This window comes from Asparagus officinalis, chromosome 2 (genome assembly GCF_001876935.1).
Source record: "Asparagus officinalis chromosome 2, Aspof.V1, whole genome shotgun sequence".
Classification (NCBI taxonomy): domain Eukaryota; kingdom Viridiplantae; phylum Streptophyta; class Magnoliopsida; order Asparagales; family Asparagaceae; genus Asparagus; species Asparagus officinalis.
This window is the reverse complement of record NC_033795.1, coordinates 17,413,473-17,438,497: the sequence shown is the minus strand read 5'-3', so window position 1 is coordinate 17,438,497 and position 25,025 is coordinate 17,413,473. Positions and strand designations below refer to the sequence as shown.

The following is a 25,025-nucleotide window of genomic DNA, read 5'->3' as shown; positions in this document are numbered from 1 at the left end:
GTTAACCCCTCTAGAGAGGTTAAGATGAGTTAACCCTTCAAAATGAGGGGTTTACTAATACTCCTATTTAGATGGAATAAGAGTTAACCCTTCTAATTATAAAGAAAATAGTCAAAATCATTGTTATTCCCAAACACTAAAACTGATCATAAGGGCTAAAATAAAACTTATTTAACGGGTTAATAATTTAGTCTTTTGGATTATCAAATGGGCTAAGTACGTTAATCCTTCTCTTTAACCTCTCTTCATTAACCCTTTGCCAAACAGGGCCTCAAAGAATAACATTACCTTGATACACATTGCTAGCTTGCGACGTAATAGTTCTCTTTTAAATAGGGTAAACTACACTAAAGCCCCAACAACTTTCAGCATTTCATAGTAAGCCCTCAACGACTTTTAAGATCGCACTAAACCCCCAATATCTTTTGGCGAAGTTACACTAAACCCCCCAGTAACTTTCAAAATGTCTTTTCATGTTGTTTCCCGGTTCTAATTTATGGGGGTTATCTACAGATGCAAAAAACTTATTGGGGGCTATCTGCAAAATGAAAAGGCTATTGGGGATTTGACGTGATTTTGAAAGTTATTGGGGTTTAGTGCAAAATGCTGAAAGTTCTTGGGATTTAGCCGTAATTCACCCTTTTAAGCATCGTAGACATTGGAAACCGAGACAAAATTCAACAGTCAGTGTTTCAAAGGGAAACGGCGAGCAACTCTTCGTCAGATAAAGTTGAAGAAACTTTAGGCTATAAAGGTACTAGTTTAGTGAAAGCCGACAACTTTTTATTTTCTTAAACATCACGAATCAGACAATTTTATTGTTAATCTTTTGATACATCATGAATCACAAGCACTTCAGGTTAGTGTCACATGTGGAGTAGTTGAATCTACGTAACGATTGAAAGTGTAATAAAAAGAAAACTCTTCTATGTGCCCAAATGCTTAAAATGTTCGTAACACGTTTTGCATGAAATATATAATTGTTTGAGATGTTTGTTTCCGTTCAATTACATCTTTTATACTGAACAACATTGAAGAGCAATAAATTAGATGCTTATATTATGTATTCGGGTAGATTTGTTGAATTGAGGGGTCCGACACTCAATTCTCATAATTATCATGCTCCCAACCACTAACTTTCTTAACTTCTCTGTCGTGTGAACCATAATTGCTACATCTTAGTAAGTTGGACTAAGTCCCTTATTTCTAGAAGAGGGAAAAGTAATAAAAGAAGTAAATAAATAAACACACAGTAAGTAATAAGCCGCGGCCTACAACTATTTTGGCGAACATTTATGACTGGATTAAATATACGAGATCAGACATGAATAATTCAGCTCATGCTTTCTTGATGAATATCTTCTGTTACCAAAATTGAAACGGCCGAAAGCGGCAATGACATCATATTAGGTGGGAGGAGTCTTCAGTTGAAAATATTTTTCGGCCTTGAAACTTGGAACTGCGACGGTGCCATTAGCATGGGTCTTCAGATTAGGTGAGGGTTGTCTTCAGTTGAAATGAATCTATTGATATTATACTTTTATTGCGGTAAACATTCTAGATACTCAACAGAAATTTTGGGACCGTTATATATCATATATATTCATATATTCATTTGCGGTCCGGTGACGCCAATCCCTCTGTCACTTTAGCACCTGGACGCAAAAGGCTTGGAGTGGCTGAATTTGAGGTTCATTCGGGACAGACCCCTGTACTGTCGCCCAACCGCATGGAGATTCCCCTCTATTTCTACTATTGCAGATAGACCCCTGAGTGAAATTTTTGACCCTTTACCCTCACCCTCAGAGAAAGAGAATAACATTTTCTGGCTGACAACTTGAAGGTAAAAGAGTAGGATTTCCCACTAGTTTGGAATGTCTGCAACAACAGAATTACAGAGGGCCTATCCATAATTGAGCAATAAAACAGGGGTCTACTCAAGATTACCCTTGTTACAGTGTAAATTTCATTAGGAAAACACTCTAGTCTTGGACGGACCAGCGTCAATCCTTTACAACTCCTATTAACATGAAATGACCAGAACAGCAACATTCTATTGGCCGACGAGCATCCTATATCTGGCATGGTGCACCTGTAGCCCATGGACAAACTACACTTGATACTTTCATTTGCACTCAGACATGCAACTCATATATGAATAGGAGCTAGTTTCCCTTCATGATAAATGCACAATCAGTTCACATTTCAACTTGCAATTCAAGTTTCTTCATAACCAAAATTACACTTCCGAGACCTTAGGTTTCCTTTGTTTTAGCAGTTATTTGATCCTTCCGAAGCCATATGTTCACAAGAAATGAGTCGATAATTATCTGCAGAGTGAATTAATTCAAAGAGAGTAACTAGAAACAGAAACACCACAAGAAACAATAGGAAAACTGAGCGAATATATGATTCACCTGATTAATGTGTGAAGCGACACATGGAAGTATTAGCAGACCTGGTTCTCCTAAAGCTCCCTTGAGCTGATCCACAACAGCTACCATCACAGGCAGAGTTTTCTACAAGACAATATGCATATGTATGATTATCTCCAGATTATAAAATGGAATATGAAAGAGGTTACTATTACCAGGACTTAAGCGATATGCATTTTTTTCCCTTCTCATGGCAATGAGGTGAAATTATGAGAGATTAGAAGAAGGATAATCCTTCAAGCAGCATTCAGAAAAGATTGCAAGCAAAGCTGCTAAAGAAGCACCAAAACAACCCTAGCAGGCAAGAGATACTACTATATTTGATATCAGCTAAAAATATGCCAGGATTGAAAGAATGTAAGAAAGAAAGAAATAAGGGGTAAAAAAAAGGGGACCTGCTGCCAGTTTTTCATCAGAAGAAAAGAACCCAGGATACAAGGATAGGTTGCAACTAGAAGGATTTATCTGTTCCAGCTTCACAATTATGACAGACAAATCCTAATTTTTTTTAATATAAAAACTACCATATATCTAAACAGTTATTATCTTCGTGACAGTGATTATCTTGTAAGTTGACTGTGCACGTAGTGATTATCCTCATGGAATATCTAAAACAATAGCTATTGGCTTCATCCCTTAGACCACCAGGTTTTAATCTTCCTAAGGAACCACACATTGTCTCATGAAATATAATGTATGGTACAAGTTAAAACATGTATATGTCATGAGTCATGACCTTATTCTCAACAAAAAGGTATCCCCCATGACCCTGATTTGTTTTTCTCATAACTTACTTTCTATAGGTGTTATCTAAAACTTAATTAGAAGGAAGCAGAAGCATGCATACAGACTAACCTGGCTGGCAACAAGAATAACAGCTCGTGAATTTTCTTTCTTTGAAAAAACTGATTCTTTACCATCAGCCAGTGCTGAGAGTATCTTTACCAGAACGGTATTGAAGGCCAACAGAGTAAGATGTAGCAGTCTGCAACAAAGAGAGAATACATAGTTAAGATTCCAAAGAGAGACTGCATTTGCTTTAAGAGAGAATACATAGTTAAGATTCCAAAGAGAGACTGCATTTGCTTTAAGATTTCGAGCAGACTTTAGATTCCAAAGAGAGACTGCATTTGCTTTAAGAGAGAATACATAGTTAAGATTCCAAAGAGAGACTGCATGGTGTGCAAAGGTAAATAAGTTTAAAAAGCCCATGTGTTGTTAGCTTTGATGGATAATACAACTTTCCTAACTGCATCATAAGTTCATACTACATTTGACATTGACCAAATCATTTGTAGAACATCCTTCACATAATGCATACCAACATTAACATGCTTGTCTAGGTCAATAGACATAATTACTGTGAATACATGCATCCAACACCTCCCTTAAAAAACAATAAACTTTGAATAATTTCTGAAACAGACAGTTCACTTTCTGATGTTACTAAGGAATGGTTAATCAGGACTCCAATAGATCATCTTCCAGGTGGCAAAAGGGTAAGCTAATGACATTCATACACCATCTCCTTTTCTGCACACTGTTAACGCTTGAAAAACATGCCTTAAAAAATTGAGAAAAATTCACTAGCCCTGGTGTAAATTATAAATGCTAAGTTAATTACGAAAGGGTAAAGCTCCGAAATTCTAACACTGTCTCCCGTTTAGCAGACTGTTAATGGTTGGAAAACAAGATTCAAAATTTTGAGGAAAAAATTCACTGGTATTGGCATAATAATAATAACTGCAAACTACTTCATATACAGAAGAAGGTCAATGTGAAAATAATCTACAAGAAAAACAAAAGGATGTGAGACTCTAGAAGTTTAATCAAACACAGGGCAAACCTCTATCGACATAGCAAGTGGTATGATATAAGATGGCGATAGTAAACCAGCAGACATAAAAGCATGGTAACTGACTGATACACATCGATAAGGCAGTAAAGAACTACTAAAATAATGGAGAACTGTAAACTAATCGGTCCCCGTTTATAATGAGTAAATAAGAAAACAATGGCATTGCTGCCATTAAACTCCATGTATCTTATGCCATCAACTTTCGTTCCTAGAAAATCATCAAATTGTGTTTGTTCTCTACTGGTAATATCATGTTTAAAAGAAGGCAGCCAAATTTTCATATTGTTTGTTCTCTACTGGTAATATCATGTTTAAAAGAAGGCAGCCAAATTTTCATATTTAGATGAAAGAAAATAAGATGGATGTAACTGTTCTCAAGAACATTCAGATATCAAGCTGCATGGTATTAAATAATAAATATTAATAAAATAAAGAAAGTTCAGTTTGTGAAACACGTACAATCCCATGCTAATGGCAATAGCAAAAGCCGTGGGTGTAACTGTAAGGAATAGAGGCCTTGACTTGCTAACTTGTATCCATGGCACCTGAAACACAAGAAACAGAATAGTGCAGCTAAGAGAACATAAACCTAGTGTTTTGCCTTGAAATACATGCTTCAACTACAGAGAGCAAATGAATACAAGAGTTCTACTAAATAATATTGTGCAAGCAACAGATTGCAAGTGCTTGATAACTCAGAAGAGCAGTTCAATCTAAAAAAGTAAAAATTTCAAGGAGAATGTATACAGCAAATTTTTAACAGAAGGTATAAGTCGTACAAGACTAAGAAGAGCGGAATTCATCATTGAAAAGAATCGACGATTTCGATCAACATATTCTGCCACCCCTGAAACAAGAACATATTTATAGTTCAGAACATTGTGTCAACAACAGCGTGTAAAGGATTTATACAGCACTTTCTTACTTTGAGACATTCTTTACTGTGAAGCAGAATATAAGCAGTTATATAGGTGTCTCAAGTGTGCTTAGCAGCAACTTAGCATATCTTCTGTTTACCAGTTAGTCAGAATGTCCATGTGATTTATAAAACGATAACAATGCAAGTTTATGCTCCAACATATTCTAACAGTGGACAGACTGGATATGTCTGAACCTAAAGAGTAAGAAGTGAGGACTGAAGTGATACTGCTTGGTGAGATACCAACAAACACCTTAGTGAAGTAAACAAAATGTGATAAAAGTGAAGTAACATCATTCCATGGAAAGATTAAATAGGCTATGACAACTTCAGTTTAGAATCTACAAAAACCAATACACAAATAGTTGAACCTATTATTACAACTCTAATGATGAGTGGTAGTAAAATTTAAACGACAGAATCCACGCAAATAACCAGGACAAATAAAGTTACTCTACAAGAAGTGAAATTTTATGAGTCAGTTTTTACATATGCATCTGAATTGTCAAAAAAAAATCTCAATTATGTGATGCTCATATCTGAAAGTATCTCCGTCACTTCACCTCCAGTTTGCCGCTTTTGAAGGTGTGGCTTAACATAAGACTTCAATTTATCATCTTTGGGCACAGAGGAGGCCTAGTGTAGGCTCTTCTCCTTTGTTAAGCATCCCAACCATAAGTATAGATTATCAGGATAGTTAGTCCGAATCATTTTATAGTTTGTTTCTTTTCCCTTCCTCTTTTCAAGGAACCTTGAGTAAGGAACCTAAGGGCGGTAAGGACTCTTCTTAGTGGGCAGGCTCAAAGAGATATTGGTGACTCCATATTCCACAGTTTCCCATTTCCCATATATCATAGAAGAGAGGATGCAAGTGGCAAACACATGAACCATAGGGAGAACAAAGCTCAGTCCAGATTTGCATAGATCAAGATAATCCAGAATTGATTGATTTCCCAGATCAACACAATCCGAACAATAATACTACAAATTTTGCTGGACACAATCTAGGAAAAGGGAAAGACAACAGACTTCCCAGTATGGAATTATATTCAACCCTATATTATAGATAAGGCAAAGGAAAATATTTCCCAACATTTTAGTAAGTAATATATAAGCATTTGTTCAAGCAAAAGCAAAGCGGAAAAAATATCAGACTCACCCTCAAAGGCATCACGCAGAACCTGCAAACAAAAAGGCACAAAGTGAGATGTGTTTTTGTAGGATCAATAATATAATGGCAAGCATGGTTGGCATAGAATTATATAAAAGCGATATACAAGGTCCGCATACAACGCAAATGTTACATATTACATAAATTGTGAACAAGAACTTACCTAAAATTACAGACACACCTAAAAAAATATATAGAGCATCATTTTTGTAGAACTATTTTAAACAAATTCAGAAAGTTGAACATGTCCATGCCATAAAAACCAACAACTGAAATGCTGACAACGAGCAATTAGTCTATGCTTCACCGCATGATAGCATGGACATGGAGGGCAGCACAACAGAACAAAACACGTTAAAGAAAACCAACAACTGAAATGGTGACAATCAGCAAATAGTATATGCTTCACTGCATGATAGCATGGACAGGAGGGTAGCACAACAGAACACAACACGTTAAGAAAACGATAATGAAACAGCATAAAATATAGTGTTCGATGTGTTTTTGACAAGACATGGCTACACAATAAAGAGCATGCATGACTCCATATTTTGTTATAATCATTATAAACCATGTAGCCGAAGAAAAGAAGCTATATCATAAATTGGTATAACCCAACATTCCATTATAGTTATTTCTACAATTAATACATGTGAAATACTGCAGGCATTTTTCTCTTTTGCACAGGATAACAAAGCGGAGGAAAGGTATATATAAATTTAATGAATATGAGCATGATGTGTTGGCCGCAAATATAGTAGCATTAATATTGAAACTCATACACAACCCTTTGAAGAGATAGAGCTTGCCAATGTACCTTCCCCAGAATCAGAGGAACCAAAAGCGTCAAGATAAGGCTTTTAAACAATTCTGCTGTTGGGATTGCAACCCCAGCTCCAGCTCCAATGAATTTAGAAAGAGAAAAAGGTACCTGACAAAAAGATTAAGCTCAGGTGATACACAATTCTTACAGTACATGTAAATGGACAAGTGAAATACCAACCACCACAAAAAGACAGGACTATTTAAAGTCAGAAAGGGTCAGATATATTGAAGTGTCCAATTTAACCTGCTATTGTCTATTTCATAAATGTACAAATATGCAAACCAAAAACAGAGAGGAATCAGAAGAATTTAGAAAGACAGAAATTACCGGACCAACTAGAAATGAACTTTTCAAGGACAACAAATATTTTTGAGTCACCACTACCTTTTTGGCTTGATAGAATTCAACAAATGAGTTACGTAGGAAATTGGCGACAACAAAAACAGTGAATTTTCATAGCAAAAATATAATGTTGCAGTCAGCTCAGTTCTCCGTGTGTCAATGAGATATTATCATCAGCATCAACAAAGCCTTTAGCGTTTGACCTTTAATGAAGCAAGAGACTGCAGGCCTCCATTAAAAGACTGGAAAATTTCTAACCTGGCATCAATTTCAAAGGAGGTACTAAATTGTAGCCAAGAAATTAAGGCAAGAAAGGAGCTTGCCATAAATTCCAGAAGCCCACTCTGCTGATAGGATATCATGTTTTACAGTTATCCAGTTCAAGCTCATGGAACCAAGGAGCAGCCTTCAAAATTTTCCTAGATTGAAAAGGTCGAGAAGCCAGGAAGGATGATGCAGATGCTATAGGAAACTGTGTAACTGTGTTCAACTCTAAGGCACGAGATAAAACCAAAGTAGGATATAATAAAGATGGGATATAGATAGTCCCAATATCAGGATTAAAAAGATCACAGTTTCAATCTTTCTTTTTTCCTTTGCTTGCTCTTCCATAGTTACACCTGCATATCACATATGTGGATTTATCAAGTGTGAAGATGCGGTAATGTCAAAATTGTATCTATAACATATACTCCCTCAATTGTCACTCATCTGCTTTCCTTCTCAAAGCTCTTCACCTGTTACCCCTCTCTCATTTAACAAAAAGATTTCAACAATGATAGATGGGTAATGCTGGAGATTTTCCTCCAGGATTGTTAGTAACATATATGACTAAGTGATGTAATGACAATGAATAGATAATATCAATGATATAAACAACAAAAGTGACACCAAGCGAAAAAGATAAGATGATATACATGGAATAAATCATATGCATTCAAGTAATATGCAGTGAATTACTGGGATGAAAATACTACCAGTGAAATATACACATATTACTTGGTTTGATATTATAAGGACATATGGTTCATCATTACACATCAATCTGAAAATGTGCGCAGATTTTGACAGAGTAATAAGCAAAGAGTTATAAGAAGAAAGAGAAAGGCTGAATGAGTTGTGGGAAGGTAAAGAAAAGAAAAATTAAGGTATGGATCCATTTTTCTCTTTTAAAGAACCCTAAAGGGTGTAATACAAATATCATTTCGAACAGATTAAATTTACTGCTACAGTTTGTTCTGTTCAATTAAAATATAATAGTGAACACTTTAATGGGTCAGTCATCATTTATCAACAAAGCACAGCCTTCTTAGGCGGATTCTATCTCACAGTATTAGCTAACAAAATCTGAAACAAGTAAAACTAGAGTGAGGCATCTCTTACATCTGAGAAATATTAAACCACAGAAAGTTTTATTTCAATTGTTTCAACATAAATGGATAGGTTTATAAGGCAGACCAAATAAGAGAAATCTTATCTAGATTATTCGCCATAAATGGATAGACCGATAAAGTTTTTCATGTACCATCATCAGATGAAGATGAGAAACATGTTGCTTGACCATAGTTCTGTTGTTAATAACCATGCCTTCAGCAGCATGGCATCACAAAATATTTAGTAGCATACATGCAAGGCCATTCAAAAATGTATATAGAAAGTTGAATAGAACTTACAAAAATGATGCCTAGTAAATTGGAGATTACTGTCATTGCGAGAGCAAGGGCAGAATTCCCCCCAACAAGCTGCAAGTAATTCAGTTATTGACTCATACTATATCTTACTAGGGGAAGAAAGCAGTTCAAAACAGAGAAAATAAAGAAATGGAATGAAAAATTCAGCTTACATTTGTCAAAGCAACGCCACTTGACAATGTTGTGGGCATGCAGCAAAAAATGGCTAATCCTGTTGCACAAATTTTAGGAGTTATGAAGCAACATGGAGAAAGCTGTAATATGAAGTTTACCGTACAAACAAAAAAGTGTAAAAAATAAAAAAGTGAATGAATAAGAAGACAAATTAATGTAAGTTGTTAGAATGTCCACAAACCTATGACAAATTCTGGAGGATACAACTGAACTTGTAATATGAGTCTCGAAACAAGTGGACTGAGAAACAGAATCGTAACCTACATAGACAAGGAAAAGAGATATTGCAATGATTCACAATAGTAAGATGGTTAGGGAATGGCAGAAATAATACCCGAAAATAGAAACAATAAATCAAATAAGAATTAAATCATATGAATATAGAGATGATCATTTATTGTAAAAGTACCATGTACAATAAAGGTAGAAAGTGAAAGGGAGCATAGATAGTATGCCAGGTAAGGAAGAACGCAGGCATTCCAAAAACAACATAAAATATATCATGTGATTTCGACGGTCATAGGATACAAAAATCAAATAAAGAGAAGTGTGTGCTTTGGCTAAATACAAAGTTTGAAATATCGTCACCCTGGGAAAAGGGATGAAGGAGGCATGTGACCTACTCCATCACATAGAAGTATGAATTACATAAGAGAATTATTGATGCAAAATCTGCACCCTGAGAAAGGCCTAAATAGCAGTTATAAATATTCGTTGACAGGGATAGATGAGCTATGGCTCTTTATCGAAAAAAACTTACAAGGATCACCACCATAGATAACCCTGTCTATAACTCGTGCTCCAATGAACCTGAAATGTCTGTCAAGTACAGCCCACAACCTATGAGTAAGAACTTGTTCATAGCCATCTCACAGAGGCACCACAATTTCTAAGTTATCTCTGATAATAATGCTGAAGTATATCCATTCCAGTTGCTCTAGCCATGCAAGGTAAGCTTCCCCCAAAGTTAAGTAAAAGTATCCATTTCATGCACACAGAGGTAGCACTGCGCCCTGCGATGTCAGATTGATGGACATCAAGCTAATGGTGTCACATGGCAATAGCCACCCAAAAGTTACTCTATGCATTCATCAATCTGATTAGTTTCTTGCCCATTACCAGCAGTAAATTCTATCCTAAAATCATGATGGTAACTCCAGTAACTGCAACCAAACAAAGCTCAAGAAATTTTCTTCATGGATGGTCTAACAATGTACTAATGCAGTACTACTTCGCTAAGGCAATGACAAATCCCACCATAATCCCAAGATTCCAAATGATATGAACTAATGTCTACTTGTACCCCCTCAAATTGTATCCCTACCACCCCCTCCCCCGCCAAAAAAACACCAGAAAACGCATGTATGTATACGTTATTTCTTGAATATTTTACTTTCATGCCATGCCACTATGTATGCTTAGTGATGGGTTACACTCATCGACTAGCAGATGGTATGGTACCAACATCACACCTGAAACAAGAGACATGGCGAGAGGAAGATGATTAATATAACTTATTTATTGCTTTTCTTGGCCTAGTTATCACAACTTATGACTATTGTGACATATGACTTATTTCGATTATTATGTACTTTGTGGCTTGTGTTATTCCATAGGGTTTTTTAGGCATTAGTCCCATAAATCTTCAATAGTTGCATATTAGTCCCACAAATCTTAGAATTTGCATATTAGTCCCTTAAGTCTTCAATAATTGCATAATAGTCCATCAAATCCTATAGAGTCTTGCTAAATGGTCCCTCAGTTAGTATTTCAGTTAAAAAACTTAATTATGATTGGATTAACTCCTAACCCAAAATCAGCATTCACTAAACTACCCATCACTCTGATGTTTCAAACTTTTGTAAAGCTCAACTTTGGGTAGGGTTTTTTGCTAACCATTGGAGAAGAAGAACTCAAGCAAGTTTGGATTTATTTTAAGTTGGTATTGGGTTTAAACCTATTAAGAAATGGATTGGGAAACATTACAGAGGGGTACAACCATCAGATTTGACGGAATATTAATCTCAAATCTAACGTGATATAATTTGAAAGACCATTTTGAAAGATCTTGTAGGATTTGAAGGACTAATATGCAATTATTGAAGATTATAAGGGGCTAACATGCAATTTCCATGATTTGAGGGACGAATATTGAATTCTTAAAGATTTAAGGGACTAATATCTAAAAACCCCTACTCCATATGAAGGAATTACTTATTTAATTATGTTTAACCATGTTCTGATTGTTTATTTATAACATGTTTAAAAATTAACGATGCTAATTAAATCTATCATTCTTTAACATACGCCAAACAACGACACTTCTTGTACACTCCCTACACCACACTTCTCACATGTTTCTTTCTTTTCAACTATATTATTAATTTCAAGTTTCCAAAAGTAAGACATAGCCTGATGCAAGTAAGACACATACCTAGACATCTTGTACTATCTCAAGAGCTTGTGCTATAATGGATTTACTGGAATCTTACTGCATAGTTCTTCCTCACATGTTCTACATTCCTCCAACACTTTTTTCTTACTAACTGTAAAACCCCGTAAATTTGAATATTTTATGATAAATAATGATAAATATGTTATATGGTGAAAAATATTTGAATATTTTATGATAAATAATGATAAATATGTTATATGGTGAAAAATAATATATTTTGATGTTTGGATATGAATGATAAATATGTTATATGGTGAAAAATAATATATTTTGATGTTTGGATATGATAAGAATTGATTTGAAATCAATTCAATATATATTTGTGAAAATATGAGTGCAAATGCACAAAACATGCATAAAGACCAAAAGAGTGAAAATCTGGGAATAATAATCAGTTATGAGTTTTTATGTTTTGCACACCGATGCAGTTAGAATTTGGAAAAGTGTAAAAGACCAAAGTTGTAGGTCTCTTCAACAGCTTTCCAACAAGTCTTAGATCACCTCATTCTGAGGTCGGATGAGAAAGTTACAATCAAAATACCGAAGGGGTATTTTCCTAGTCAGACTAGATTTCCTGGTTCGGGTCTAACAGGTTTGTTTCAGGTTTGCCTCTATAAATACCTGTATTTTTTCACAAAAATTCCTTTCTTTTATCATATCTAAGAACCCTAACAGCCACCAAACCCCCATAAACCCTATTTTGAATTCTTAGAGAATATTGGAGGCTTTCAAGTTGGGTTTTTGTTGATTTTTGGCTTTTGGAGTGGAGATCTCCTTCGACGTTGCTTCTAACAAGTTTTTCCTTCAACCCCAGGCGAGTATCATCTCTACTAATCCCCCTCCCAATTTTTAAAATATTTTTGAAGAGTTTTTAATGAGTTTTATAGAGACTAATCAATTAATTTGTGTATAAAAATTGGAACTTTTGTATATATGTATAAAGACTAGGTCTTTTCATGTTAAAGAGATTAAGCACGAATTTACAGAAATATTTTAAGATCTAAAAATAATTTAAATATTGTTTATCTGAATTTAGATGTCTTATTCTTCGTTTTAAAGTTTCGTGCATGATTGAAGGTTTACATATGATTTCTTGTGCAAATAATCATGCTTGTTATGTTCTGTTGAAAATCTGCTGCACATATATACTTTTGAGCTAGAAATTTAAAATAACAAATGAAATCCAAATTGAACCAAACTAATGCCAATTGAAAGATATGTGAATCTAGTTTTCAAAACAGAAAACCATACCTAAAAATAGTTTTCCTAGAGAAAGATATGCTCATTTTACTGATGATATATCTTGCAGAAAATCTGCTGCACATATAAAATGTTTGACTGGAAATGAGAAATATCATATGAACTCCAAACTGAGCCAAATCAGTGTCAAATGATAGCTATGTGAGTCTAGTTTCCAAAACGAAAAACTATTCTTAAAAAAAGTTTGTCCAGAGAAAGATATTCTCAATTTACTAATGATATGTTCTGCAGAAAACTGCAGATGTGCTGATTTGAAATAAATTGATATATTACGTAAATGTTTTCTTGAGTTTTGCTCTTGTTTGTTATTTTTGAGAGAGTTTCTCAATCTTGTACTGTTATATTATAATGATTAAGAGTTGTTTAATACATGGGATGATGGTGAACTTCAGATGTGGACATGCACACCAAGATTTGTGCATGTATGCTATATTGTGTTAGATTGACACACTTTTGACACGAGTTAAATTGATAAACACATATGAATAATGATGTTTTACACGTATCCGGAAATAGGAAGATGAAACCTATTTGCCGCAGAACGATTGAGTAAGAGTATTACAAAAGTATCGTTAATTCATGTATCCGGAAATAGGGAGATAAAAACCTATTTGCCGCAGAACGATTGAATAAGAGTATTACAATAGTATCGTTATTTCATGTATCCGAAAATAGGGAGATAAAACATATTTGTCGCAGAATGATTGAGTAAGAGTATTACAAGTTTACAACAGTATCGTTATTATATGTATCCGGAATAGGAAAATAATAAATCCTATTGCCGCAGAGCGATTGAGTAACGAGCATTACAAAAGTATCGCTATAGTACAAGATGATGCACACATAGATAATTGATCAGTTGTAAGTTTTACTTCCCAGATAGATTGCCCGCGAGTAGGGTATTTTTCCTTTGAGATTTTGATACACCCGTTATGGATGGCAGATATATTTGTTTTAGCTTAGTTGGTATCCTCTTATATTAGAGCAGGTCACTCGGACGTAATTCGAGATAAGATGATTATTCTTTATATTAGAGATTGGAGTATTTATCATTGATTATTTGTTTTTCATTCATAGAGAGTTATATGAATGATTTGATATATGTATGTACTGACTCTATTTTCTTATATACTCCTACCCCTTCCCCTGGGGAGAGGTAGTGATGATCTCGCTAGCGCTTTGACGCTCGTTGTTTTCCCCCTTTCAGGCAGCAAGTTTGGCGCACGGAGAGTCACAGGTTGATGGGTCTTCTTAGTTGTCCATTTAGTTACCTATCATATTTTGTAGTTATTGTAGAACTCCACATGTAGTTGATTATTTTCAGAATCTAGATTGGTATTTTGTTTCATAGAGTTGAGAGCTATTGTGAGACTTTGTTTATGTGACTCATTGTATTCGAGATTCAGTTCAGACTCAGAGATATGTCTATTTTATTCCAGTTGGGCTCATTATTGATTTTTCTTATGCTTCTTATGTGTATATCCAGTGTTGTTCTATTTCTATTTTTACCTGTCTGTACCTTCACCTATTTATTGTTTCCACTAGAGAGATAGTGATTGTGATGGTGAAACTTGTCATAGCATGGTGGTTGGTGCTTGGCAGGTTTGACAATCCGGGTTTTATCTGGGACTGCAGCCTTATATGAACCCTGGGGCGTCACAGTTGGTATCAGAGCCCTAGTTTCAGCATCCTTAGGATCATTCCTGTGTCAAATTGTGGAGCTAGGATAGAGTTTTCTAGGATTCACGTATAGAGTCCGTTAGGAATTCCTAGAATGAGTGAGGACGATATGTGCGTATATCTTAAAATTTCAAAAAAAAAAATTATGACAATTGTTTTATGTTGATTTAAAGTATTTGCGTGAATACTATATGTTATGAATACGTATTGTGATATGTTATATATATATATGTATATATGTTTGAGATCTCACTTATTATGATCATAAGCTCTCCTCTCGATATTATAAATGTTGGAGCGAGAATACAGTCGAGATAAAACTCATACCCGGAGAGCTGGGCAAGCAGAGTCCGAGCCGCAGCACACTCCACAGTATTTGATCGACTTTATGGCACCGTTTGCAGAAACAGAGACTAGCAACACTCGAGGAGGGAGTAGCGAGCCACATTACATTTTCTGGAGTTCCACCACCCGTTGTACTAATTGTGCCAATTGAAGAGGTAATACTAATGATTATATTATCACAACCATTTGTTGATAGAGATACAGAGCAGGAGGCTTGGCTCTATAAGAATAAGAAAGATGTAGAACACTGAGAACACCATAGTGCAGGGCACATTGGATTCATATGCAGCTTATAAATAAAAAGAAATATGTGAAAATTCATTAATGTAGACTCAGTATCAAACCAGAGGTTAAATATATTCAGCACAGAGGATATCACCAGAGAATAGCAGCAAAGAATAGCTACGATTTCAGATTTTCGTCCGGACAGTGAATATCATTTATTTGGAAAAATTTTGTTTACTTTTTCGACAAACAGTTAGAGCTAGTTTGCTTAAAACAGTGAGATATGTCTATAGTTAATTACGAAATCAAGACTAGCATGATGGCAATGTCAAGGGCAAAAGGCCTATTAGGGATCTAGAGGACCCTAACAGCGGGGTAAGGATTTTTACTATCAGCTATAAAGATATTACAATAAGATAGCAAACATGATTTGATAACACCGCAGCAGCGCATGATTCGGGACACATGATACAATTATAATAAGATCGGACATAGAGCGAAGAATTATCGCAGTACACCAGCAGAAGACTAGCATGATAGAGATCAGGGCCAATAATCTTAGGGCAACAGTTACGGCTAGCATCGGAGGATAGATGTGCTACCAGTTATTCTGAAGATGTAGGGGTCTATAGGCCATAATTACGCTATTTAGAGTATTCATCAGTGTCAGATGGACCCATGTGTTTCACCGCCAGTAGCGTAGCAGGCGTCGGCCACCAGCAGAGTTTATATAGTTGCGCCACATAATCATAGTGCGAACAGAGTTTTCGTAGTAAATTCTTATCCAGCTCGAATCTTGTTGATTTAGAAGCTTCGTTTTTTTTTATCTATCATGATGTCATGATTAGACATCAGCTTATAGCGCAGCGTTTAGGCGTTCCATTATCAGTTTGTACTCCTTTAGGGGAGGTGTCCTTATTAGAGAATATATGTAGGAGATGTGTCATCAGTATAGATGAGTTTGAGTTCATCTTTGTCATGGTCGTTTTGTGGATGTCAAACTTCGACGTCATTCTTGGTATGAAATGGTTATCATCCTACAATATCAGTATCGACTGTTTTGCTAAAACAGTACGCTTGTGAGCATTCGTTGGGATTGTATAGATAGTAGCAACCTCATAGGGTAACCAGAATGCGGAGTCATTTCTGGCATACGTCGAAGAGGTGATGATACGGGATCGGGGTGCAGTTTTGAACGAGACCGGAGTTGTCTCAGTATATCAGGATGTCTTTCAGGACATACCTATGTTTTCTCCAGTGAGAGAGGTTGTTTTCCTGCATCGAGTTGCAGCAGGCACCGTACCGATTTTCCGAGTACCCTATCATATTTTATGGCACCCGCTGAGAGGAGGGAGCTACAGACTTAGGTAGATGAGTTGTTAACTTAGGGCTTTATTTGTCGGAGTCATTTTCATGGGAGCACAGATCTTCTTCGTGGGGAAGAAGGACTATAGCATGCGATTGTGTATCGATTATCGTGAGTTGAACAATGTCATTTTCCGGATCACGAATCCACTATCGAGGATTTATGACTTGTTTGACTAGCTGCAGGGAGCGCAGCATTTCTCGAAGATTGATCTTCGTTCTAGTTATTTCCAGTTGCGATTGCGATAAATGGATATTTCCAAAACCGTATTTTCTGACTCGATATGGGTCTTTTGAGTTCTTGTCATGCCATTTGGGCTGACCAATGCACCCGTGGTATTCATGGATTTGATGAACCGGGTTTTTTTTGTCCATGTTAGGACCAGTTCGTAGTCATTTTATTGACGACATCATTATCTTTTCGAGATCGGAGTCAGAGCGCGAGCAACATCCTCTATTGGCATTGCGAGGATAGCGGACAATCGAGATTAGAGGCATCAGTGATACGCTGAATTCAGCAAATGTGAGTTTTGGCTATAAGATATTAGATTTTTAGGCCACGTCATCAGCAGGTGGGGCATAACAGTGGATCCAGCCATTATTGAGGTTGTACTAGATTGGGAGCCACTAAGAACCATTACAGGGGTTCGTAGTTTTAGAATGGTATGAGAGAAAGTTCATTCAGGACTTTTTAAAGATTGTGATACTACTTACACACATTACAAAGAAGGGTGTATAGTTTGCTTTGGGCACGGGATGTCAGGAAGCCTTTAAGACTATTAAGGCTAGATAGACTACAATGACAATTTTGACTGTTCTAAACAGTGATACGACATTTGTCATTTACGTGGACACACAATTAGCAGGACTACGAGGTGTTTTGATGCAGACCCGGAGGGTATGGCTTATTTTACGATAGTTTAGGCGTATCGTAACAGATATACAGTACATCCATGCACAAGGAAAATGTACAAGGATCTGAAGAGGCATTTTTGATGGAGTGGTATGCGCAGAGGGATTGCAGATTATGTGGCTAAGTATTGTACCTGCCAACAAATTAAGGCAGAACATCAGAGACATGCAGGAACCCTACAGCTTTTACTCATTCCTGAGTGGAAGTGGGCAGATATTTCCATGGATTTTATAATGGGGTTGCCTAAATCAAAGGAAGGAAATGATTCTATTTGGGTTATAGTGAACAAATTGACTAAGTCTACATATTTCTTACCAGTGAGGATGACTTATACGGCAGATATGTATGCGAGGATCTTCATTCGGGAGATTGTTAGATTGCATGGAGTTTCGGAGACGATTGTATCAGATCGGGGCTCAGGCTTCACATCTCATTTTTGGAGGAGTTTCCAGTATGCTTTTGGCAGTCAGTTGTCATTTAGCAGCGTTTTTCACCCCCAGACAGATGGTCAGACCGAGAGGGTGAATCAGATCTTAGAGGACATGCTGAGAGCATGCATTATGGATTTTCAGGGTAGCTGGGAGGATCACATCCCACTGATTGAATTTGCATATAATAATAGTTATCAAGCTATCATCAGGATGACACCGTATGAAGCTTTGTACGAGAGACCTGGCAGATCACCTAAATGTTGGGCAGAGCCAGAGGATAGTTTATTGATTTGTCCAGAGTTAGTTAGACAGACCACAGAGAAGGTGGCATTGATTCGAGAGCGCATTCTTACGGCGCAGAGTCGGCAAAAGAGCTATGCAAATCAGAGGAGACGACCTTTAGAGTTCCAGGTCGGAGACTCAGTTATGTTGAAAGTATCACCGATGAAGAGCGTTCATCGATTCGGTAGACGGGGGAAACTTGTCCCGAGATATGTTAGTCCTTTCAGGATCATCGAGCGCATTGGAGCTGTTTCTTACAGGTTAGATCTTCCAGCATCGATGTCGAGTATACACGATGTCTTTCATGTTTTGATACTTAAGAAGCATCTGCGGGATGATGAGCAACAGAGAGTGATTGATTCACCAGAGATTGAGATTTAGGATGACTTGACTACCGTAGAGATTTCGGTATGCATACTTGCTAGAGAGAATAAAAAGCTTAGGAATAAAGTCATTCCATTAGTGAAAGTTCAGTGGAACCGGCAAGGAGCCGAAGAGATTTCTTGATGTTCGTCGCGACTACCCACACCTGTTTGGACATGTATGATGTTGATAAATTCTTATGCTTATATGCTTTGATAGTAGTCTTTATCTATGTTGTTTAGTCACATTTATATTTATCTTTAACACTAGAATGGAGATATTATCACCTGATCCTTAATCATTTGAAACATATGGCATATACATGAGGGTTTTCTTGTTTGGATTATTTCGCTCGACATACCAATTTCGTTTAATTAGTGATTTAGGGGAGAATGTTTGCATTTTAGGTTGTTAACTTTAAATATCATTGTGCTAATACTATGAGATGGGTGCAGAAGGAATTCTTAATATGAATTACACCTTCTTTTTGTGTTTTCCCAGTATTTAAGCTTTGAGATGCGATTGTGAAATTTCGGGGACGATATTCTTTTAAGGTGGGAAGAATGTAAAACCCCGTAAATTTGAATATTTTATGATAAATAATGATAAATATGTTATATGGCGAAAAATAATATATTTTGATGTTTGGATATGATAAGAATTGATTTGAGATCAATTCAATATATATTTGTGAAAATATGAGTGCAAATGCACAAAACATGCACAAAGGCCAAAAGAGTGAAAATCTGGGAATAATAACCAGTTATGAGTTTTTATGTTTTGCACACCGATGTAGTTAGAATTTGGAAAAGTGTAAAAGACCAAAGTTGTAGGTCTCTTCAACAGCTTTCCAATAAGTCTTAGATCACCTCATTCTGAGGTCGGATGAGAAAGTTACAGTTAAAATACCGAAGGGGTATTTTCCTAGTCAGACTAGGTTTCCTGGTTCGGATCTAACAGGTTTGTTTCTGGTTTGCTTCTATAAATACCTGCATTTTTTCACGAAAATTCCTTCCTTCCTTTTATCATATCTAAGAACCCTAACAGCCACCAAACCCCCATAAACCCTATTTTGAATTCTTGGAGAAGATTGGAGGCTTTCAAGTTGGGTTTTTGTTGATTTTTGGCTTTTAGAGTGGAGATCTCCTTCGACGTTGCTTCTAACAAGTTTTCCTACAACCCCAGGCGAGTATCATCTCTACTAATCCCCCTCCCAGTTTTTTAAAATATTTTTAAAAAGTTTTTAATGAGTTTTATAGAGCCTCATCAATTAATTTGTGTTTAAAAATCGGATCTTTTGTATATATGTATAAAGACTAGGTTTTTTCATGTTAAAGAGATTAAGCACGAATTTACACAAGTATTTTAAGATCTGAAAATAATTTAAAATATTGTTTATCTGAATTTAGATGTCTTATTCGTCGTTTTAAAGTTTCGTGCATGATTGAAGGTTTACATATGATTTCTTGTGCAAATAATCATGCTTGTTATGTTCTGTTGAAAATCTGCTGCACATATATACTTTTGAGCTAGAAATTTGAAATAACAAATGAAATTCAAATTGAACCAAACTAATGCCAATTGAAAGATATGTGAATCTAGTTTTTAAAACAGAAAACCATACCTAAAGATAGTTTTCCTAGAGAAAGATATGCTCATTTTACTGATGATATATCCTGCAAAAAATCTGCTGCACATATAAAATGTTTGACTGGAAATTAGAAATATCATATGAACTCCAAACTCCAAACTGAGCCAAATCAGTGTCAAATGATAGCTATGTGAGTCTAGTTTCCAAAACGAAAAACTATTCTTAAAAAGAGTTTGTCCAGAGAAAGATATTCTCAATTTACTAATGATATGTTCTGCAGAAAACTGCAGATGTGCTGATTTGAAATAAATTGATATATTACGTAAATGTTTTCTTAAGTTTTGCTCTTGTTTGTTATTTTTAAGAGAGTTTCTCAATCTTGTACTGTTATATTATAATGATTAAGAGTTGTTTAATACCTGGGATGATGGTGAACTTCAGATGTGGACATGCACACCAAGATTTGTGCATGTATGCTATATTGTGTTAGATTGACACACTTTTGACACGAGTTAAATTGATAAACACATATGAATAATGATGTTTTACACGTATCCGAAAATAGAAAGATGAAACCTATTTGTTGCAGAACGATTGAGTAAGAGTATTACAAAAGTATCGTTAATTCATGTATCCAAAAATAGGAAGATAAAAACCTATTTGCCGCAGAACGATTGAGTAAGAGTATTACAATAGTATCGTTATTTCATGTATCCGAAAAAAAACCTATTTGCCGCAGAACGATTGAGTAAGAGTATTACAATAGTATCGTTATTTCATGTATCCGAAAATAGGGAGATAAAAAGAGTATTACAATAGTATCGTTATTTCATGTATCCGAAAATAGGGAGATAAAACCTATTTGCCGCAGAATGATTGAGTAAGAGTATTACAACAGTATCGTTATTATATGCATCCGGAATAGGAAAATAATAAATCCTATTGTCGCAGAGCGATTGAGTAACGAGCATTACAAAAGTATCGCTATAGTACAAGATGATGCACACATAGATAATTGATCAGTTGTAAGTTTTACTTCCCAGATAGATTGCCCGTGAGTAGGGTATTTTCCTTTGAGAATTTGATACACCCGTTATGAACGGCAGATATATTTGTTTTAGCTTAGTTGGTATCCTCTTATATTAGAGCAGGTCACTCGGACGTAATTCGAGATAAGATGATTATTCTTTATGTTGGAGATTGGAGTATTTATCATTGATTATTTGTTTTTCATTCATAGAGAGTTATATGAATGATTTGATATATGTATGTACTGACTCTATTTTCTTATATACTCCTACCCCTTCCCCTGGGGAGAGGTAGTGATGATCTCGCTAGCGCTTTGACGCTCGTTGTTTTCCCCCCTTTCAGGCAGCGAGTCTGGCGCACGGAGAGTCGCAGGTTGATGGAACTTGTTGGTGCTTGGCAGGTTTGACAATCCGGGTTTTATCTGGGACTGCAGCCTTATATGAACCCTGGGGCGTCACACTAACTACATGCTAACATATTTATTTACTCATTACATATCATGATATCAAAGACAATATTCTGATCTAAAGAGGTCAAAAAAATGTTGAATTACATAAAAATTATAATGCCAATGACATGCTGTGATATAAGGAGTCAGATACATAAAGCTATGCAACTAAAGGATAAATGCAAAGTTAATACATGTGTGGGAGTTTAATACGTAAATATTAGTTCCTGATATACTTTTGCATCTTAATTAATGTGTGTAATTTTGCACTCTCCATAACATATGGATTCATACATATATTATGATGTAGTTAAGTAAAGATAATTCCTTATCAAGGTATACCAATTTTCCTATCCTTAAAGAAATTGTCAAGTCATGTGTCTTTCCATGATTCTTAAGATTCAAAAATTATGTATTGACAATTATCTCCTTCCCTTCATTTTCGTCTCTGGTACTTTCATCCAACACAAAGCAAAGTATCACTGTTATTAACTTAACAACCCTTAGTAGGGTCATTTAGTGGCCTAATTTGACAGGTATCTACGTAGATTAATCAATTATGAGTCTGACAATATTGCAGTACTGCAATCAAGATTGTACAATATACTACAGTAAATAAGTTTTCCCTTTGTGGGTAAGACATAATCTACAAGAATAGGAATATCCTTCAAGTGTCATGTGGCACGCCAAGTGAATACTTCAGACACTACTGAAGCATGATCAAAAACTGACGAGCCTTTTTTCTAGGAAACAAATTGCAGATCAACATGTAAAGTAAAATTGAAATTTTGAGAAGGAAAAACCTTCTTTGAGTATTAGACACAAAAATAATGAATCATACAAGCCCAAAGCTGCACCAATTTCCCCACTTCGCAGCATGAGCCCTACATCATGAATAACGTTTTGCATATTAGCTATTTGATGAATAAGCATGAAAGAAAAAAAGATATTTCAATCGTACCTGAAATGACAAAAATACCAAAGGTGCTGAATCTTGATAATGAATATTTGTGAGCAACACATCCAAGAGTAGGATTTGCAAGCCCTAATATTATGCCGCTGATAAGAGCTACACAGACACAATGAAAATAACAGAGCAATCAGATGTGAAGACTTCTGAAGCAGTTCTTAATTATCTCATCAGCAATCTAGCATTACCTAGTAGCGTGTAGATTTGTAGTCATAAGATATTAATCACACATTCACACACTCAAGAAAACTCCAAAGAGAGGAGATCATCAGCATGTTGTAGAGTAAAAGAATCCACCGGCCAAAACAATCTTGTTATGAAGATTACAACAAACAGATAAATACAAATATGCATAGCATAACTGTCCAAACTGGGCTAAAATATCTTGTCACTTGTTATGCTATACATAAAAATTACTGAATTTTTTTATAAATGTATCTCTTGCATTTTAAATCATTCTGTTTGGAGTTAAAAATCATGTTAAACTATGACGCCAAAAAAAAAACATCTTTCTCAGTCTCTTTTCTTTGCAGGCGTTACTTTTAGTTTGTCTGTGTCCCTAACATATATCTAAAGATGTATACGATATATCAAGAAAATTCAAGATTTTCATATTTACACACTATCTGGCATCCTTAGGCTCCTTAGAGAGGAACAAAATCCAGCAAAACCATGTGTAGTCATACTTGCAAGACATACAAAATAAAAATATAAATAAACTTGAAACGGTAATGCAAGTCCATGGACAAGAGCAAGCATACAGGAAAGATGAAGGAAAAACCAGGAGCCCAAACAATCACAATAAAGGCTAACATCAAAATAACTGAAATATATAAGAAGGCATTACAGAAATCAGTTTTAAAAATCAGCAAGTACATAGAATTACCTATTGGGAGGAAGTTGGTTACTGCAAAGTTTAGTAAAGCACGTGTCCAACTTGAGACATTAGCAGAACTGGAATCCCTGGAGTAATAACTCCCACCATCAGTAACCTGAAGTGTGAATAATCTTCCTTCACATAGAGCACATAAATGCAACTTACGAAACAAATAGTAGACTTGTGGGTTCACTTTGAAACACAAATGTACCTCCAGCCAGGTATGAACACCTGTCGAGGATATGCATCACGCCCTTTCCAACATGCATATGGTACATCTTATCTTAAGACATATAAAGACGGAAAAGGTATGCACTAAAGTTAAAAAATATGTAATAGAGGAATGGAATTCGGAAATGGCTACAACGAGATGGAGTGATGATTGAGTCATTGTGGTCTTGAAATTGACAGGAAAGAACCAAGGAGATTGTCGGTCAGTATGGCAGGCTTGGTTTATGACCAACAGGTCATCGCTCAAATTAAAGCGGAACACAGCCTAGAAATTTCAAGCCAACTCGCTTTAAGTTTCGGTGACACGTTGCAGCTAAATCCATTTACCTCACAACCATTATCTAGCATGATAAAAGGGCTCGGATAATGTGCGCTTCCCCAGGAGATTTGCAGAGTTGGGGACACTTAGACACTACCCATCCTACACTAAGGTGTTGATATTGTTCTGAAGCCGGCAAGGCCGCATAACTAAAATCAGTGCTCTATGGGTTGAGCGTTTAAGTGTCCAAAATAAATACACTCATGTAACTACCCAATCCCTTAGGTTCTGAAGTTACAACAATCAATTCAGTGCTTTAACTAGGTAAAATAACTATACCACCATAGTGACTCATAGAGTAACCTCCACAGGGAAGAACAAGAGCCTAATCCTTTCAGCAAAATAAACAACATAGACTAATAGCATCTGCATAGTTCTGAGAGTATAGCAAGCAAAAATTGAGCTCAAAATTTGCCAATGCTACCGATTTCATAAGTTCATCGTTAGAGTCACGGATTTGCCAAAGAAAATCATATTTAATATATTAAAAGTGAGTGAATGAATCGAGTGAAGAGGATCTAGAGAGTAGAACACCTGATCGGGTCCTCCTGTTGCCCTAATCGATCGAGAAACTGGTTGAATTTCGCCAATGAGCGATGGGCGACTCGCAGGAAGGGCGAAATCGCCGGAAGACCGGAGAAGAGAAGGGGGATAGCAGCCCATTCGTCGCCGGAAAATTCCGCTCCCGGTGGCGATCCAAGGCCTGGGAGCTAGGGTTTGCAGCGCTCCCGCCAACATGATGGATAAAATCGAGCAGGAGAGAGCGAAGCGTGGGGAGTCAGAGTGAGCGACGGAGAAAAACGAGAGAAGGAAACGGACTTCATA

At 36.1% G+C, this 25,025-nt stretch overlaps 1 protein-coding gene across 1 annotated transcript; it reads right to left on the bottom strand.

Annotated features, from left to right (window-relative positions):
• Positions 1,843-25,025, bottom strand: LOC109830887 (probable sodium/metabolite cotransporter BASS4, chloroplastic). The gene is made up of 16 exons (XM_020398245.1): positions 24,735-25,025; positions 23,862-23,881; positions 23,660-23,781; positions 22,765-22,872; positions 22,607-22,687; positions 10,177-10,199; positions 9,598-9,676; positions 9,395-9,453; positions 9,225-9,293; positions 7,201-7,314; positions 6,372-6,393; positions 5,073-5,140; positions 4,753-4,838; positions 3,291-3,420; positions 2,418-2,519; positions 1,843-2,330 (listed from the first exon to the last, which is right to left on the bottom strand). The coding sequence occupies exons 1-16, from the start codon at positions 24,936-24,938 to the stop codon at positions 2,256-2,258; spliced, it is 1,362 nt and encodes a 453-aa protein (XP_020253834.1). The 5' UTR covers positions 24,939-25,025; the 3' UTR covers positions 1,843-2,255.